General features: G+C 40.3%; 1 protein-coding gene across 3 annotated transcripts in view; it reads left to right on the forward strand.

The window, feature by feature from the left end:
- The window catches only part of USP6NL (USP6 N-terminal like), a 169,500-nt gene extending 152,138 nt beyond the window's left edge, over window positions 1-17,362 (forward strand). For all 3 annotated transcript variants that reach the window (XM_038530140.1, XM_038530139.1, XM_038530141.1), the window contains one exon: window positions 13,957-17,362. In XM_038530140.1, the coding sequence (XP_038386068.1) occupies window positions 13,957-15,347 (1,391 nt within the window). In that variant the 3' untranslated portion in view covers window positions 15,348-17,362. The remainder of the gene's footprint in view (window positions 1-13,956) is intronic.
- Window positions 17,363-17,879: the final 517 nt, after the last annotated feature.

Raw genomic sequence — 17,879 nt, forward strand, 5'->3', positions numbered from 1 at the left:
CAGGGCATGCTGGAAGCCCTGGCTCCGGTGTTGCTCACCTCCGTGCCTTGTGGAGTGATCTTGTGAAATGGCCAGTCCTTGAAGGGCCACTTCATGCTTCGGGGAGAAGATCCAGGCCCCTGAGTTGGATCTGAGATGCTCTCCCGTCTGCCATCTGCTTGCTTTCCTATTTCCACTGGTCCCTCCTCCTCAGACACTTGTAGCATAGTGACAATAAGGGCAAACCTTGGCATCTTCTGTGATAGACTCCTCGCAGAATGCTTTCCTTACATATATGTGGCGCTTAGTTTGTTTCAACAGCCCTTTGGAATAGGCATTTGTTGCCTCAAATCTGTTAATGTCCTTGAAGAGAGTTTTTGTTTCTAAAATGAATATTTGATTTTTTTAAAGTTACAAATCCACACACCTAGTTCTTCTTTAGTTTAATTCCACTTACAAAAGTCAGTAGACTGCTTTTAAATCTGGGAAAATTTATCATTCTCTTTTAAAGGAAATGTTAATGTTTGGTTAATGTTAATGTTCTTTAATGTTTAGTCCCACTTATAGATGAACTCCTCCAAACGCCTTAAATTGCATTTATAAATTTAATATATGCAGTTCCTTAAACATACCGACTTTTATTTTTTTAAGAGACTTTATTTATATACTTATTTATTTGGCAGAGATAGAGCAAGCATAAGCAGGGAGAAAGGGAACAGTAGACTCCCCACTGAGCAGGGAGCCCAACTTGGGGCTGGGTTCCAGGACCCTGGGATCATGACTTGAGCTGACGGCAGATGCTTCACTGACTGAGCCACCAGGTGCCCCATACATATCAACTTTTAAATTTAAAAACAAAAACTGGGATGCCTGGGTGGCTTAGCAGTTGAGCATCTGCCTTTGGCTCAGGGCGTGAACTTGGTCCAGGGATCGAGTCCTGCATCAGGCTCCCTGTGAGGAGCCTGCTTCTCCCTCTGCCTGTGTCTCTGCTTCTCTCTGTGTGTCTCTCATGAATAAATTTTTAAAATCTTTAAAAATAAATAAATATTTTAAAAAATAAAAACAAAACCTTCCCTAGTTCTTAAATAACTTCTAATGTGATAAGTTTACAAATTTGCTGAACCTTGAGTCCCTTAAAAATTTGTTACACTGGGGAGCCTGGGTGGCTCAGTGGTTGAGCGTCAGACTTTGGCTCAGGGCGTGGTCCTGGGGTTCCAGGATCGAGTCCCACAACAGGGCTCCCTGTGAGGAGCCTGTTTCTCCCTCTGCCTGTGTCTCTGCCTTCTCTCTGTGTCTCTCATGAATAAATAAATAAAATCTTTAAAAAATTTTTGTTACACCACTATTTATAAATTTCAAATCAGAAGTTCAACAGGTTTCAATTTTATAATTGAAAAAGCAACTTGGCCAGATTCTCTTAATGTTAAGTATATAAAATACTAAATATGGGCAGATTCCTTAATGCAAAAGAATTAGTCCCATGTTTAATTCTCTTAAGTTTTTCTGTACTTAGTTCTAGATCTTTATGAATGAAAAAAAATGAATTTCAAGTAAATTTGGAAGGTACTTTGTTCATCAGTTGAAATATTATGAGCCAGGACTCCAAGTGAATTTTCCTCAGTGACCAAATTCCCAGGCTGAACCACTTTTTATTATTGCTGGGTCCAGGCCCCTCAGTGGCTTAGCCACGTAGTCCAGATACTGTGGACCCCACCTGCACGCTGCCTAAGTCTTCCTTCTTGAGGAAGTCTGCAGTTTCCACCCAGGAGGCTTGGACTTTGCTTTTTTTTTTTTTTTTTTTGTCGTTTGTTTTCACCTTTTACCTTTAAATATCTCTGAATGTGATGGAATCCTGTGTTCCTTTTTTATCTGGAAGGACCATAAATCTTACATTAAGCAGCGTCAAATTAATTTTGAATAGCTTTCATGCCCGTTCTGCCATCAGTACCAATAGTAGTAGCCTGTAGATGAGGGACTCTGGCTTCGAGGTTAATACTGCCCAAGGCCTGATTGCTGAGCCAGCGCCATATGTCACTGCAAATGGGCTGCTGCCACGGAGGGTCCTCCTGCTGTGTCTCGTGCTTCCATTTCTTTGCCTTGGGATATGCCTCTCCCCCAAGGACGCCCTGAACACTTCTCCAGGTGGCTCAGCCCTCGTCCATTCTGTTTTAGCTTTCATGACTTGGCTTAAGCATCATCTCCTCCTTCTGAAGCCTTGTCAGCCAGTCGCAGGCTCCCAAACCACAGAACTCTATCACAGGATTGTGTGCCTGATGTGCACCCAGCACTTGCTTACAGTGCTTTGCTGCTCATGTTCATGTGATGTCTGCATTGGACAGTGAGTTGTTGAGGACAGTGACCATGTCTTTGTGTCACCAGCACCTCCTTCAGTGCCTGGTGTATAATAGGCATTCCATCTATATTTTCTAATGAACAAATGAGGTTTTAATCTATTTTTATGTTATTTATTTGTTTATTTTTTAGATTTTATTTATTCATGAGAGACACAGAGAGAGGCAGAGACATAGGCAGAGGGAGAAGTAGGCTCCCTGTGGGGAGCCCGATGTGGGACTTGATCTCAGGACCCCGGGATCACCTAAACCAAGGCAGACGCTCAACCACTGAGCCATCCAGGCGTCCCTTAATCTATTTTTTAGATAATAAAAGGCTACCGTCTATAAAAGGTTAGCTAGCATGAGGCTGTTTTTTGAGGTAATGGAACTATTTTGTATCCTGATTACAAACATACCTACAAAAGAGTCAACCGTGTTTGTCAATTAAAAAAAAAATTAAAACTGTCCCACTTTTTGAGGGTTTATTTAGGTGGGTTTTCACTTTTGTTTGTATGGAGGAAACTGATATTTACACATGCTCAACAGTTTCTTACATACATATGTGAATTGAAACACTAGGAAACACAAAGTGCAGATTTGATTTGATTTGATTTGATTTTTTAAAGATTTTATTTATTTAACAAAGAGCACAACAGGCAGAGGGAGAGGGAACAAGCAGACTCCCCACTGTGCAGGGAACCCAGTGCAGGACTCAATCCCAGGACCTTGGGATCATGACCTAAGCCAAAGGCAGACATTTAACCAACTGAGCCACCCAGGCACCCTATAAGTGCAGATTTAAAAAATTATTTCAGGGGTGCCTGGGTGGCATAATCGGTTGAATGTCCACCTCTTGGTTTTGGCTCAGGTCATGATCTCAGGGTCCTGGAATTGAGACACATGGGGCTTTGCCCTCAAGGGGGGATCTGCTTGAGATTTTCTCTCCCTCTTCCCCTCCCTGCCTCCTGCTAATGTTAAATGTGTTTAAATAATTTTCTCCTTTCTGCTTACCCTGTCTTTCAAGTTTTGCCTGATGAGAAAAAAGGTCAAGCCTATGAGCAAACGACAATAATTAAACAAAAATTTTTTACTGTCGTAGCTATAAATATAGCACATCATTTCATTAAAGAAAGGAGATATGATTATTGAAGACTGTACTAATGCTTGAATTGCAAATTTTTCTGGCTAATGGTACATTAGAAAGAAAGCCATTTGATTTTTCGGATATAAATTTGAGATCACTGATTTTGTGACAATATTTTCAAACTCAATTGGACTTCGTATTTGATCTGGAGATAAGTAAGATGAGTCCCAGAATAATTTTCCTGACAACAGCCCCTACCATTTTTTACTGAAAACTTTTAGAACAGAGTACATATATTCTGTTGTTGAAATTTAAAAGAAGATGTTGCTCACAAGGGAGAGGAGAGCACTTAGAGCCCTTAGCTGTAATTCTGTGTCTCTTGGTGCCTAAAGCTGGTGGTAATGCCTGTGGTAATGCCTTCTGAGACCATTGATCAGGAAGGCTGTCATTTGGTGTAGTGTCCACTGGGTGGCGGCAGAGACCTTAGTAAGAGCAAAGATGCACAAATAAGAGGGGATTTGAGGGAGTCTCCTGGTTTTCTGGTTTTTTGTTTTTTTAAGGGATGCCTAGAGTATTCTTTTTTATTTCCTTTTCTTTTTAAAGAAAAAATGTTCAAAAACCCAACTAATAAACTTCTTTGCCTTTATTAAAATATATCAAGTTGGCATTGGCATAAAAATTCCACTTTCGATGGAACCCTGGTAAAAAATATCATTAATGTGCTATTTTCACAAAGGTGTTCCTGCTATATAGGATAGGAAATGTGTTGCTTACCTACCTTTAAGAGTCAGGCAGTAATTCTTTTAGACACCTATGTTTTCAAGGGGAAGAAGAGAATTAAATTATAAGCATGGATTTTATTGTGGGGTGATCACAGACAGTATTGTGGCTACTGAAGAGTTCAGAGTGAAAGTGTGGATGGTAAATATCAATATGTATTGCCATCTATCAGTTGGTATCCATCTGTTTTGACATCAGTTATGCTTGAATCTTATAGTTACCCTTGATCACTTAGGGATGAAAGGAGATGGGTAAACTAAGCAAAGCCAAATAGAGCAGTGTTCTTGTGTGTGTGTGTGTATGTGTGTGTGTGTTGGGGGAGGGTCTCCCTTAAGGAGAGATTGTTCAAGAATGTTTCATGCTTATCTGGATCTATTTTGTGGAGAAAAGGCCAACTATTTATTAGCATATGAAAATATCATTGGTGACGGCATTTGTCCTTTTTAAGGGGTCTACATGGTCTATCTTCAGCTCAGTGAGTGTTGAATAATTCGCTTTCAGGAAGAATCACCTGAATAACAAATGCAGAGTAGAGTTTCTTTCCAGATTTTGCAATTACCTGAGGTTGGATTGCCTGGGTACAGAGTCCTCGGGTTTGGGTATTAGTGTTGGAATGGAGAGGCCTGTGCCCTGTGCAGTCTCTGTGAAATGTGAGCAAGTTCCTGCCCAGACATGAGCATCTCCAGGAAGGGAGACACTCTCCGCTCCTGGGTTCCCTATGGCTGCCTCCACTTTCTGCCCTTGGCTCCCCTTCCTGTCCTTTCTGTCATGCAGCTCCCCTCCCCTCTGCTTTCTCTCTTCATCTCCCCCTTTTCTTCTCAGGTCACTTCTTTCTGCCCCCTTGCATCCCCCTCCTCTTGAGAGAGACAGCCCTCCTGCACAGCTGATGCTGCCCCCAGGCCGAGGAACTGCACTGAGATGCAGGCAGCATGTGGACATTTGATCATTGTTGGGTCATTGATGATTCTCCCCCCAGTCAGAAGTGTCTGGTCAGTCCCAGGAACAACTTGAACATGGCCTAGCCCCACCGTGTCATCATTCAGTGGGTGTTTGTGGAAGGGGGATGCTGGTCAGGGTCCTGAGCCATGTATTGGTTACACCCGTTAGTTTGTAGGATGCCTCAGGTCACAGATTTTTAAGCCCCTCCATTTTGGAAGGCTCTTACTACCTCTTTCAAATTTATTTACCTTTTTCCATGCTTATTGAAAATCTCTCTGGGGACAGGGCCATATACTCTAAATGTCTTTCTCCACTTAAGATATTCAGCCTCTACCTGCTACAGGGCCCTAGTACCTAATGGAAGATTATCATCTAGGAGTTAATTAAATGCAGTGTCATTTTGTCTGCGCTGCATTTTTTTCCCCCTCGAAACCCTGCTACATCTAGTTTCTTAGCTGGTAGATCTTGGGTATTTATAACCGTTATGTTTCTGTACCATTTATATGATTAGTGTGTCATTACTCTAATTCATATTAATTACATGTGAATGAATGGACACTTTATCACCACCTTACTTGTAATTCCGTTACTATCTTAGATACTAGAGGTATAGGGGTAGGAAAGGGGGAGAAGTCACTTTAGGTTATTGTCTGCTTGGGGAAAGGGAGATGTGTTTTGGGCTACCATGAAAGAACGTGGAAATGCTACTTTTTTGATATTTTAGAACAGTCACAGAATGTTTTCCCCAGTGTGGGTTTGGGTCTCTTGCCCATTCAGTAAATGGAACATGTTACAGTTTTCTTTTAATTCTACTATGATGTGTAGATGCACAGAATATTAATGTCTCTTCCTTAGAAAACTTTCTGTATTGACTTGAATATAAAGTGATGTTAAATGTAAGGTGAATGCTTTCCTTACCCTTTATGTTGAACAATTAAATCTCCCATGTATGTGTGTATGACACATACCTTTCCATCTTGTTTCATGCATGAATTACCACCTTGGTCTCTCCTTTACTGATTTCTCAACCCTCTTATTCCTTCTCCTGAGAAATAATGCCTTGTACCTGTAATCCTACACTTTTACTCTGTCCTGTTAGTCTTTACCAGTATGTGCTGTTTATGTAACTAAAGAATTTCAGAATGAAAGTCTGCAGGTACTGGGATATAGGAACAGTGTGTGATACGGCCTCATTTTCCCCACAGATGTTCCATTTTCTCTCTTAGTCCTCTTTCCTCCCCACTTGCTTCCTTCCACCTCTCCCAAGGTTTTTGTTTTGTTTTTGTTTTTTTGTTGTTGTTGTTTTCATCTTTCCACTGGCTTGTGCCCTGATTAACCCCTTTCTACTCTGGCTCAGTTAGTCCAAACCTGGAATTTTGCTTAAATTCTGGGGTACACACTTAACCAAGGTCCCCTTCCATGTCCATCATTGTCAGTAAGTCAATCTAGCTTAATGTCCGTGGGAAATGCTGTGGAAGCCAACCCTAGATTGACCATCCCTAGCAATACCATGGTGGCCACGACACAAAATGGCAGATGGGAATCTGTGAAGTAATGGAACTCTCATTACCTGCAGGATCTGTTACTGCCTGTGTCTACCTCCACATTTGCTTTGTTCAGTTGTCTTTTTGATGTGGTTACATAAAGTAAATTTTAATGACTATAGTTGCTTTCATTACATGGTTGACATTTGAAAGTACACTAGGACCATAAAAGCAAATGATTATAAATAATGAAATATGTGATTTTTAACTAGCAGAAAAAGGCAATCCACAAAATTTGTGTTTAGTACAGCGAATCAGTTTTGAGATTGAGGATGTAGACTTGAGGGTAGTATCTTAGTTCGGGCTGCTTTGATGGAAATACCACAGATTGAGCGGCTCTAACAACAGAGAAATATTTTCTCGTAATTCTGGAGGTTGGGAGGTCCAAGATCAAAGTGTTGCCAAGGTTGGTTTCTTCCCTCGTTGGCTTTAGCTGGGCGTCTTCCTACCTGGTCTTCCGTCTATACCCGTCTGTGATACCCCTCTTCTTAGGAGGATGTCAGTCATGTTGGATAAGAGGCCAGTGACCTCAGGGAACCTTAATTACCATTGTAAAGGCTTTATCTCCAAATCTCGTCACATCTGAGGGATTGGGGGTTCAAGCTTCAACATATGAGTTCTCAGGGAGGACACAGGTCAGCCCATAACAATAAGGTAGTTTTTAGGCACAGATTTTGCTGAAGAAGAGAAAAAACACAAATCTGTCCTCTAGTGAATTAAACCCTGCTCTAGTGCCCAGTCCTCCTCAGAGGCCCCAGAGTGTGCAGCTCCCCACCAGGGTGAACACATCCCAGGCAGGCATTGCCAGTGCTTCACACATGTGAATCAGGCTCAGACTCTCCCTCCCTCTACGTGTCACCTGTCTTAGTATATTTGGGGAGGTGTGATGACAGAAGGTGAAGGGCTGCCCCCAACCTGGTCCAGAGTTCCCTGTCTAATCACTACACCCCCAGTGGGATGTTCCTCCCTGCTCCGCCAGGGGCCATTCCCTGCTTCACTGGTGACCACAACTGAGAGGAACCCATGGGCTTCAGTCCTTGTGGTGCAGTGTGGCTATTTTTTTTAGAAGACTCTGCAGAGGGGGCGGTAAAACCAGGGCGGATCACACATCTCTTTGTGGCCCCATCCACTGCTCCACATGAAGAGAGGTGAGGGCCCTAGTCCCATCATGAGGTCTCTACCCTCGTGACCTAATTACCCCCACAAACCTCATCTCCAAATACCATATTAGGTAGGGGAATTCCACTGTATAATTTTTGGGGGAGACATAAACATTCGGCCCATAGCAGATAGCTATGAAAGCACCTAATTACAAGAAAGTTTGGTTCTCATGGGTTGTGAAACAACACAGATGGAAACATTGAAAACAAGGTGTGAGCCTCCATGATCCAGACTAAGAGAAACATTGGATGCTTTCACCCATAGATGAACGTTCCAGGGAGGACCCGCACGTTCAAGTTGTAGCAGGAGTTCACTTTGAAGTCTGGTGTTGGGGTGCTGTTGTTTAATACCGCTATGGAGAATTTGTTAAACATTTTCAATTATTTCACATGAGCCGAAATGTCGGTGGCTCTGTCTACAGGCTGCCGAAAGCCACTGAAATGGTGGAGTAGTGGAGCAGCTTAAAGGGCTCAGCGGGAGAGTCTCTACAACTAATCCAATTTTGTCCCTGTAACAGCACATCTCGCAGGCAGGAATTAACCACTCTCTGGGTGCCCTGCTTTCTTTTTCTTTTTAATGGTTATGGTTTTCATCAGGTTCCTACTCACCCACCTGGAAAGGGCGCTGTGATGATTGGCTGATATTTTTGTCTGATGGAATACCAACCAGCCATTGAATTAGCCGCTCAGGTTACTGTGTTGTGCCCTTAGCACATTGTCAGAGTGGGAACTAAAAGAAAATTCATAAGTTCAGTTTTTCTTTTATATAGGTCTTTATATCTTCTTGATAATTTGTTGGTGTTATCTGCCTACAGGGAAGAAGGAGTTCCTGTATTTATCTGGGACTAAATGGATAATTATTTGTAGAGCTGGTAAAAGCTTTTTGGGGGACACAGATTTTAATTTTATTTTTATTGTTTTTAACCCAATAGACTGCATAACTACTTGTGAATATTCTTGACTCAGGCTGCATTCAAGTCCCCTTTCTTACCTTGAGTTTAGCTGTTTCCTATGAGACCAGCCAGATGCTGAACTGGAATTGCCTGAGACTACTTCACAAGCAACGTTATCAACATGGACAACTCTTCTCATTGCCAAGCATTTTAAAGTTTGGGTTATCACTTAAATTACCATGTCTGCATACATGGTAATCTTTTTTTTATAAAAAGAGATGAGAACAATATAGGTTACACCCTCTGTTGCTGAGCAGTCTCCAGTGCTGTGTTCTAGCCCAGAGGCCCCCTTAGCTCCGCTCCTCCCTCACGGCCTGCACCCAGCGCATGAGCAGCTGTGTGGACCTAACCGTTAACTGTGGAGGATGTGCCAGACGCAGCCCCTTCTCATTACTTCCGTGCAGAGGGCTCTGGAATTAGCTCTCCTTTGAACGGTGATTCGACTATTTACCAGCGGGAAGCCCCTGTGCATTTTTATTTCTGCCTTGGTTTCCTCCTCTGTAGAATGAGATCACAGTGGTGACCTAAGTTACACACCTGTTGCTAAATGCCGTATGTACAATTTTTGAGTGGGGGTGATGCATGGTAAGTGCGTAATGGATAGTTGCTATTACTGTTACTTTTATCATCATTAATTATTACATAACTGAAGTCCGCCCCCCTTCCCTCCGGATGAACTTGGTAAGCTAGGTATCAGATGATGTAACCCTCCTGCTGAAAAGGCCTTCATGGTTTGCAGTTAACTCAGAAAGAAATTCACAGTCCTCACCATAGTCTTCAAGACCCTGTGTGATGTGAATCTTCAGTTCCTCCAGCCTCGTCCCTGGCTGTTCTCTGTCTTCTGCTCAAGCACAAGGTGCCTTGGCTCTTGCTAGAACTCTGCTCCACTCCATCCTGCCCCACCTCAAATCACTTGAATTGCTTCTCCTGGTGCTGTCTTCCTAGCTCTGCACACCCAGCATATACGCTCCATGAAGACAGAGACTTCGTCCTTCGTGTCCTCTCCAGTTTGCCAGCACCCTGAGCAGTGCCTGGTACATAGTATTTGTGTGATACATAAGTATTTGTGGAATGGGTAAATGAACAAAACAAACTATAATCGCCAATTCTAACACTGTGTGTGCTTTCAGATGTGCAAAATAAAGAGCTTGCACAAATATTGTCAAAGTAAACTGAGATTCAGTTAAAACCATCAAAAGTATCTCTGGAATTTAATGAGTGTGGCATAAACAGCAGAACTGGAGTGAAAATACCAGGTCCTGGTTCTCAGTCAGTGTCTGCCATGAGAGATCACTTGGCTGCTCAGAGACTCGGCTTCCCGCTTCTAAAATACAGGCAGGACTAGATCTCAAACCCTCGGGCTCTGAGTAGCTGCCCAGCTGAGGGAAGAGTAAAAGGGGTGACTTTCCACTTTCATGAGAACAGTTATGCTTCTATTTTCTTTATATATTGGGGTTTTGTATGAAATTTAGTTTAAAAGTCTGCTTTTAAAAAGTTTTAAAACTACTGGACTAGAAGACCACAAAGGTTTGGAGTGCCAGGGTGGCTCAGTTGGTTGAGCATCTGACTGCTGATCTCAGTTCAGGTCTTGATCTCAGGGTCATGGGATCAAGCCTCACATTGGGGCGCCACACTGGGTGTGGAGCCTACTTAAAAAAAAGAAACAAGAAAAGAAGAGCACAAAGATCATTTTTACCTTAGTAATCCTGATCCCAGTAGCTTAATTCTTTAAAGGATGTTGCTTCTTCATTCTCTGCTCCTCCCTTCCCAAAGAACAGATCACCTAATAATTTTTTTAAGTATCTTAAAATTATGATATGTGGGTAAATAACAAAATTGTAAGACAGTATCTGTGTGCTTACCTCTCTTGTATGCATTGCTTAGCACAGTGCCTAAAGCCGAGCTCACTCAGTAAATATTGTAGATGGATGGATGGGTAGATATATGAAGAGAGTAACATTTTTCAGTGAGACTATGTTATTTTGTAATATGTGAAAAACATATTGTAAACCTTTGAATGTTTATAAGTAAAGTCTGTTGTTTTCTGTCAAGGTGATATTTATTGGATATCTACATTATAATAGATCATTTTCATTTTTTAATTTAAAAAAATTTAAGTTTTGTATTTTAATTCCAGTAGAGTTAACATACAGTGTTATATTAGCTTCAAGTATACAATATAGTGACTCAACAGTTCTGTTACTCAGGGCTCATCATGTGAGTGTCCTTAATCCCCTTCACCCATACCCACGCCTCCCCTCCCTTCTGGTAACCATCAGTTTCTTCTCCCTAGTGAAGAGTCTGTTTTGGTTTATCTCTCCTTTTTTTTCCCCTTAAACTCCACATATTAGTGAGATCCTATGGTATTTGTCTTTCACTGACTTACTTCACTTAGCCTCATACTCTCTAGCTCTGTCCATGTTGTTACAAATGGCAAGACTTCATTTTTTATGGCTGAGTAATATTCCTGTGTGTGTGTGTGTGTACATACACATATGAATGTATATATTTTACTACATCTTCTTTATTCATCTATCAATGGACATTTGGGCTACTTCCATATCTTCGCTATTATAAATAATGCTACAGTAAGCATGGGTGCACATATCCCTTTGAGTTAGTGGTTTTGTGTTTTTTGGGTAAATACCCAGTAGTACAATTGCTGGATCTTAGGGTAGTTCTACTTTTTACTTTTTGGGGAACCTCGGTGCTGTTTTCCACATGGCTGCACCAGTTTGCATTCCCACCAACAGTGGGTTCCTTTTATCCCCACATCCTCACCAACACTTACTCTTTGTTGTGTTTCATTTTAGCCATTCTGACAGGTGTGAGGTGACATCTCATTGTAGTTTTGATTTGCATTTCTCTGATGCTTAGTGATGTTGAGCATCTTTTCATGTGTCTCTTGGCCATCTGTGTGTCTTCTTTGAAGAAATGTCTGCTCATGCCTGCTGCCCACTTTTAAATTGGATTATTTGTTTTTTTGAGTATTGAGTTGACTAAATTCTTTATAGATTTTGGATACTAACTCTTTATCTGATATGTCACTTGCAAATATCTTCTCCTGTTTTGTGGGTTGCCTTTTAGTTTTGTTGATTATTTCATTCTCCATGCAGAAGCTTCTTATTTTGATGTAGTCCTGATAGTTTTGTTTCCTGGGTCTGCTTGAGCAGACATATCTAGAAAAATGTTGCTATAGTCAAATGTCAGAGATATTACTTCTTATGTTCTCTTCTAGGACTTTTATGATCTCATGTCTTACATTTAGGTATTTAATCCATTTTGAGTTCATTTTGTGTATGGTGTAAGAAAGTGGTCCAGTTTCATTCTTTTGTATATAGTTGTCCGACACTGTTTGTTGAAGAGATTATCTTTTTCCCATTGCACATACTTTCCTGCTTTGTCAAAGACTGATTGACCGCATAATTGTGGGTTTATTTTTGAGCTCTCTATTCTGTTCCATTTGTTTGTGTGTTTGTTTTTGTGCCAGTACCGTACTGTCTTAATCACTATAGCTTTGTAATAGAACTTGAAGCCTGGAATTGTGATACCTTTAGTTTTGTTTTTCTTTTTCAAGATTGTTTTGGCTTTGGGGGGTCTTTTGTGGTTCCATACAAATTTTAGGACCGTTTGTTCTAGTTCTGTGAAAAGTGCCACTGGTGTTTTGATAGGGATTGCATTAAATCTGTAGTTTGCTTTGGTTAGTATAGACATTCTTACAACATTTGTTCTTCTAGCCCATGAGCATGGAATATCTTTCCATTTTTTTGTGTCATTTTCAGTTTCTTTCATGAGTGTTTTACAGTTTTCAGAGTACAGACCTTTCACCTCTTTGGTTAAGTTTATTCCTAGGTATTTTATTCTTTTTGGTGCAGTTGTCAATGGTATTGTTTTCTTAATTTTTATTTCTGCTGCTTCATTAGTAGTATATAGAAATGAAGCGATTTCTATACATTGATTTTGTATCCTGTGACTTTTTATTGAGTTAATTTATCAATTCTAGTAGCTTTTTGGTGGGAATCTTTCAAGTTTTCTATATATAGAATCATGTCATCTGCAAATAGTGAAAGTTTTATTCTTCCTTGCCAATTTGGATGCCTTTTATTCCTTTTTCTTGTCTGATTTCTGTGGCTAAGACTTCAATCCTATGTTGAATAAAAGTCATGAGAGTGGACATCTTAGAACTGTTTACTGAATGGCCAATTCATTACACTTTCTTTTCTCTTATTTTTAAAAAAGATTTATTTATTTGAGAGAGAGAGAGAGCATGAAGAGGGGGAGAGGCAAGGTAGAGGGAGAAGCAGACTCCACACTGAGCAGCGAGCCAGATGTGGGGCTCGGTCTAGGATCCTGGGATCATGTCCTGAGCCGAAGGCAGCCACTTAACTGACTGAGCCACCCAGGTGCCCCTGCACCTTCCTTTAATTCTTCATTAATATTCTGATGTTAGTTATGTAAATATAAAACTAAAAGTATCCAGTATGATTTTCTTTTTTAATTCTTTTTTTTCCTTTTTGCATTTGAAATAGGATCCTTTTAGAGCTATTAGCTTTGAGAGAGTACTGTCTCTTTTTATAGTGAAGTTACACTGTGGCAGGTACTTGAGATAATAATAGTAATAATTATAAGCTATCTTGGGATAACCTTGAGACCACAGTTGGTCATCATCTGCCTTTTCTTTTTTTTCTTTTCTTTTCTTTTTTTTTTTTTTATCATCTGCCTATTCAATTTGGCAGACCTGCTTAAAGTTGATAGACCTTTTACTGAGATTTACTAGATTACTTTAGACTAAAGCCAAAGTAGCATAATGGTAAGGCATTGAGCTACTGACCTGCATGGTTGTTTTAGTAATAAATATGAGCATATCAGTTTTGCATTCTTAAAAAAGCATGTAATAATATATCTTAAGAAAACATAAGAATCACATTATATAATTATATAAACCTTACTCATAAGTTTATAAAGTATTGCCACTTGCATGCTGTCTAATAAGATTTTGAATTTTGCTATGTTTTAGTATCAGACTCTCTTAAAAATGCTGCTTCTAAACCTCTAAAATTCTGTGGCATACATGTATGAGTGCACATATGAAAAGCATGTAGTTGTTCAAAACGTGGCTACTAATGTACGTAATACTATTTACTCCTGTGTTCATGTTATTTACAAATCTGTCTTTCCCTTCAGGTAAAGAGGACGAATATCCAAAGAAACCTTTGGGGCAGCTTCCACCTGAACCTGCCAGCATCAGTCACCTGAGCAACGGACGAAGAAGTGTTGGCAAGTCAAGTCCCCACATGAGCAGCAGAAGAGAAAGTGGCTCATCACCTCATAAAAAACATGAGCCTTCCCCTCACCATCAAAGTAGAATTGGTACACCAGAGCGAGTACGGGTGCAAAGACGGAAATCAGATGATGAGGACAGTAGAAAGCTTAAAGAAGAAGCAGATTTTCAAAGAAAACTTCCATCAGGGCCACAAGACAGTTCCAAGCAGTATAATCATGCAGCTGCTAACCAAAATAGCAACGCCACTTCAAATACCAGGAAGGAATTTGTGCCCAAGTGGAATAAACCATCAGACATTTCAGCTATTGAGAAAACTGCCAAATATGCCATCGAAGGCAAAAGTAGGTCGGTGCAGCCCACACTTGCAGTCACCATCCCAAGTTCTGCTGATACTCGAATATCAAATGTAAGGCAAAAGATGAAGGTTTTGGATGCTGATGAAGGGAAACGGGGCTCTAACGCATCCCAGTACGATAATGTACCTGAAAATGACAACAGTGCATCTATTGAAGAGGCACTAGAAAGAGCTTACTCCCAAAGTCCAAGAAACATGGTTTCCTCTCACAGCCCAAGGAAGCATATGGAGCCGGGTTCTAGTCCATCAAGAGTACCAACCAAGTTTACCTTTAAAGTGCAGCCTGCAGGTTACCCAAAATATCCGTCCCCACTAGATGGGGAAGATCGCAGGACAGTACATCCGCCGTCCTACAGTAACCCCCCTGTTTACCATGGAAATTCTCCCAAACACATCCCTAGTGCTAACAGCAGCTGCGCATCTCCACAGTTTACTCACGGGGCTCAAAGGAATCCTTCCCGGAGACCTTATGGTTCTACGCTTTCGGTCGATGTTTCTCCCGAGAAGTCCTATGGCCGCCCGCTTCCTCTTGTACTACCATCCAGCCGAATAGAAGTTCTTCCTGTTGATCCTGGCGCCGGGGGATATTCGGGCAATTCGGAGTCACCAAAGAACGGCAAATTCATCATTCCTCCAGTGGATTACCTGTCAGAAGTTATTTACACGTACAGACCTGAGACTCATGGACAGTTGTGGACTCAAGATGCTAACCGTGGCCACTTGAGCAATTTACCAAAATATTCTGCCTTTCAACATGTTTCCTTTCAGGACCATAGCCTCCCGGCAGTCTCAGTAGATAGTCCAGTGCGATACAGAACTTCACCAGGTTTAGAAGATGCCAGTTCCTCTGGGTATCAATATTCAGGGCCCTCACCTCCAGTATATCACTACAGAAATCGGGATGGACTTTCTATTCAAGAATCAGTATTGCTGTGAGAATTTATCTATACTTGGTAAAGACAAGAGAATAGAAACCATTTGAAACCTACATTGCTATGTTTATAATTGCCAAAGCAGTATTTTATATTATTGTAAACATCTCACACAATTCCAGTGTCTGCTAGTAATAAGAATATATAGAAATGTTTTATCCCCATGTAGATGCTGCTTACAATGAGCATTTTTAAATTGCATCATCTCTGAACCTGTTAAAAAGGAATTTAACGTGGTGGAAACATAGCAATAGCATTTAGGGAGGCACACATAATAATAATTCATTACTCCGTTTCATTTCTGTCTTTCTCCAAAATCTGAGCATTTTTGTACCATTAGCCCATTCTGTTTTGAGTAATGTTACAGAGCACAGAAAAACTGTGTAGAATAGACCTTTTTAAGGCTATGTGTAGAGCGTGTCTTTGAATAGATACCAAAATGCCTCTATGCACACATATTTGAACACAGAACTAAAGAAACATTAAAAAAAAAAAACTAATTGTAATCCACATCCATAGATTAATTTACTATTCTTCCTTTCCTTAACTTACCTTTCAGCCAGGTTTTTGTCCCCACCCCCTTATATTTTTCACCCAGGTCCTAACATGCCGTTGGGTGTTTGCCCTGACTTCTCTGCAATTGTGGCCATTTTCTTTTCTTCTGAAAATTAAAGACACTGGAGAGAAAGGCTGACCACCTAATGGTGCTTAAACACTGGGGCACTCAAAGTAAGGTTATGGCCAGAGGCGCGGCGCTGCTGGTACCCCAAGATCAGTTTTAGAGCAGTTTGAAGTGCATTTGTGCCCTTGGTTCTGGTCTGACTCTTGCAAAGCTCAGAGCAGAATGTTCCTTGCCAGATGCAGAGGAAGTGCTGCCATCCTGCTCTCCAGTGGATGCCAGCAGGAGAGGTTGCGAGTTACTGATCCTCAAGCACTCACACGGGGCATCAGAACAGACTCCTTTGAAATCCATTTGAAAGCAGGATTAACAATATGGTTACTCCTTACTTCTGCCCTTTCGATTCCTGCACAGTCCGGGGTGTCATTTACTGTCATGGTCTTTTTCTGGCACTCTTTCTTTCAAGGTGGTAGTCCATGGGTATTGCTGCACTTAGGCCATTAAATTATCATTGTGTAAACTTGTAAAAAATGATCCTAATTATTAATAGGAGTCTAAGATTTTAATCTTTTTTTAAAAAATAGTGTGACTTTCATACTTTCAAAAATCTCCTTTTTTCCCCCTTTTTACAGTTAAAAAAAAATTCAGGTTCATGGTTAAGAGATTAGCAATGAATGTCTTTTAAAATAGTCTATTACACTACAATTACCAAAACACTGGGAAAGTTTAGGGCACTCCCAGAAAGTATGGCTTTGTGTTTAATTGTAGAGCTCGTTTTCAACATATTTTCCTCGTGTTTGAATAAGGACGAGAGTAGAAAACCTAACTTCAAGGGCTCCGCTTGTTGCAAGTTGGAGCTTTAAACTTTCAAGGTACTGAAGTATGTCCTTTCAAATGAGAGTAACATTTGTTTAGCTAGTGAATGTGACAATATTTTTTATGTATATAATGAGTCTAATGTAATTTTAATCAACTTGGTAATGATGTTATTAAACAGCAAAACAAATGGCAGTTTGTTAGCAGCTAAGCACTACGCTGAAGCGCAGGCAAAATCCTGCTCCCCCTGGGCTCTTGATTCAGATCATGTGGAGGCTTAGAGAGAAATGTATATAAAAAATGTAGCTGAGGATATTAATTCCAATTTTTAAACCATGATTCTGTGACTTGTAATAAACCAAGCTGTACAATTTAGGTTATGACAGCAGCATCTGAGCTGCCCCCAAATATCTATGTCAACAGTGGTAAATACTGTAGATTTATATATATATATATACATATATATATATATGCAAAATATATATAAACACACTATTTTCTTATGTCATCTATGACATTTTTATCTGTATACTTTTTTTGATGTGATTGTTTTTAACATGCTAAAAGTAATAAGTATATTTTGTTTTGTGTCTTTCATGTGCTTTTTTCATATGGCAAAAGCGCTGCATCTCTGATGCTTCTAAAGCTAATTTTCTTCTAATTGAGGAGATACTGCTCAGTGTTTGCCTACATGACTGTACATTTTATCACAGTTGTATGTTAAATGCTTTATTAATTTCCAGGAGTACTGTATTTAGAACTACATCACCTTTCCTTTATTTTATTTTCTCTGCCATTATTAATAGCAATAAGGTATTTCCAGTTTCCCCCACTATAAGCGTTGCTCCCTCTGTTAGTTTTGCAAGTAGGAAAATTTAATTTGAACTTATTTTGCCACCGTACAATTTTTAGGCTTTTAAATTTATCTTTTAATAAAAGATAAATAATGGAATGATGATAAAAGATGAAATAATATTAGTAAAGTGAGTTAAATATAATCGCAAAACTGTATTTGGTGAGGAATCTCATGGAGCAGAGGCTGATGTGATCCTACTACACAGCTGTGCATGCTGTAAATAGTATTCACTCTCTTCTTTATAG

This window comes from Canis lupus, chromosome 2 (assembly GCF_011100685.1).
Source record: "Canis lupus familiaris isolate Mischka breed German Shepherd chromosome 2, alternate assembly UU_Cfam_GSD_1.0, whole genome shotgun sequence".
Classification (NCBI taxonomy): Eukaryota; Metazoa; Chordata; class Mammalia; order Carnivora; family Canidae; genus Canis; species Canis lupus.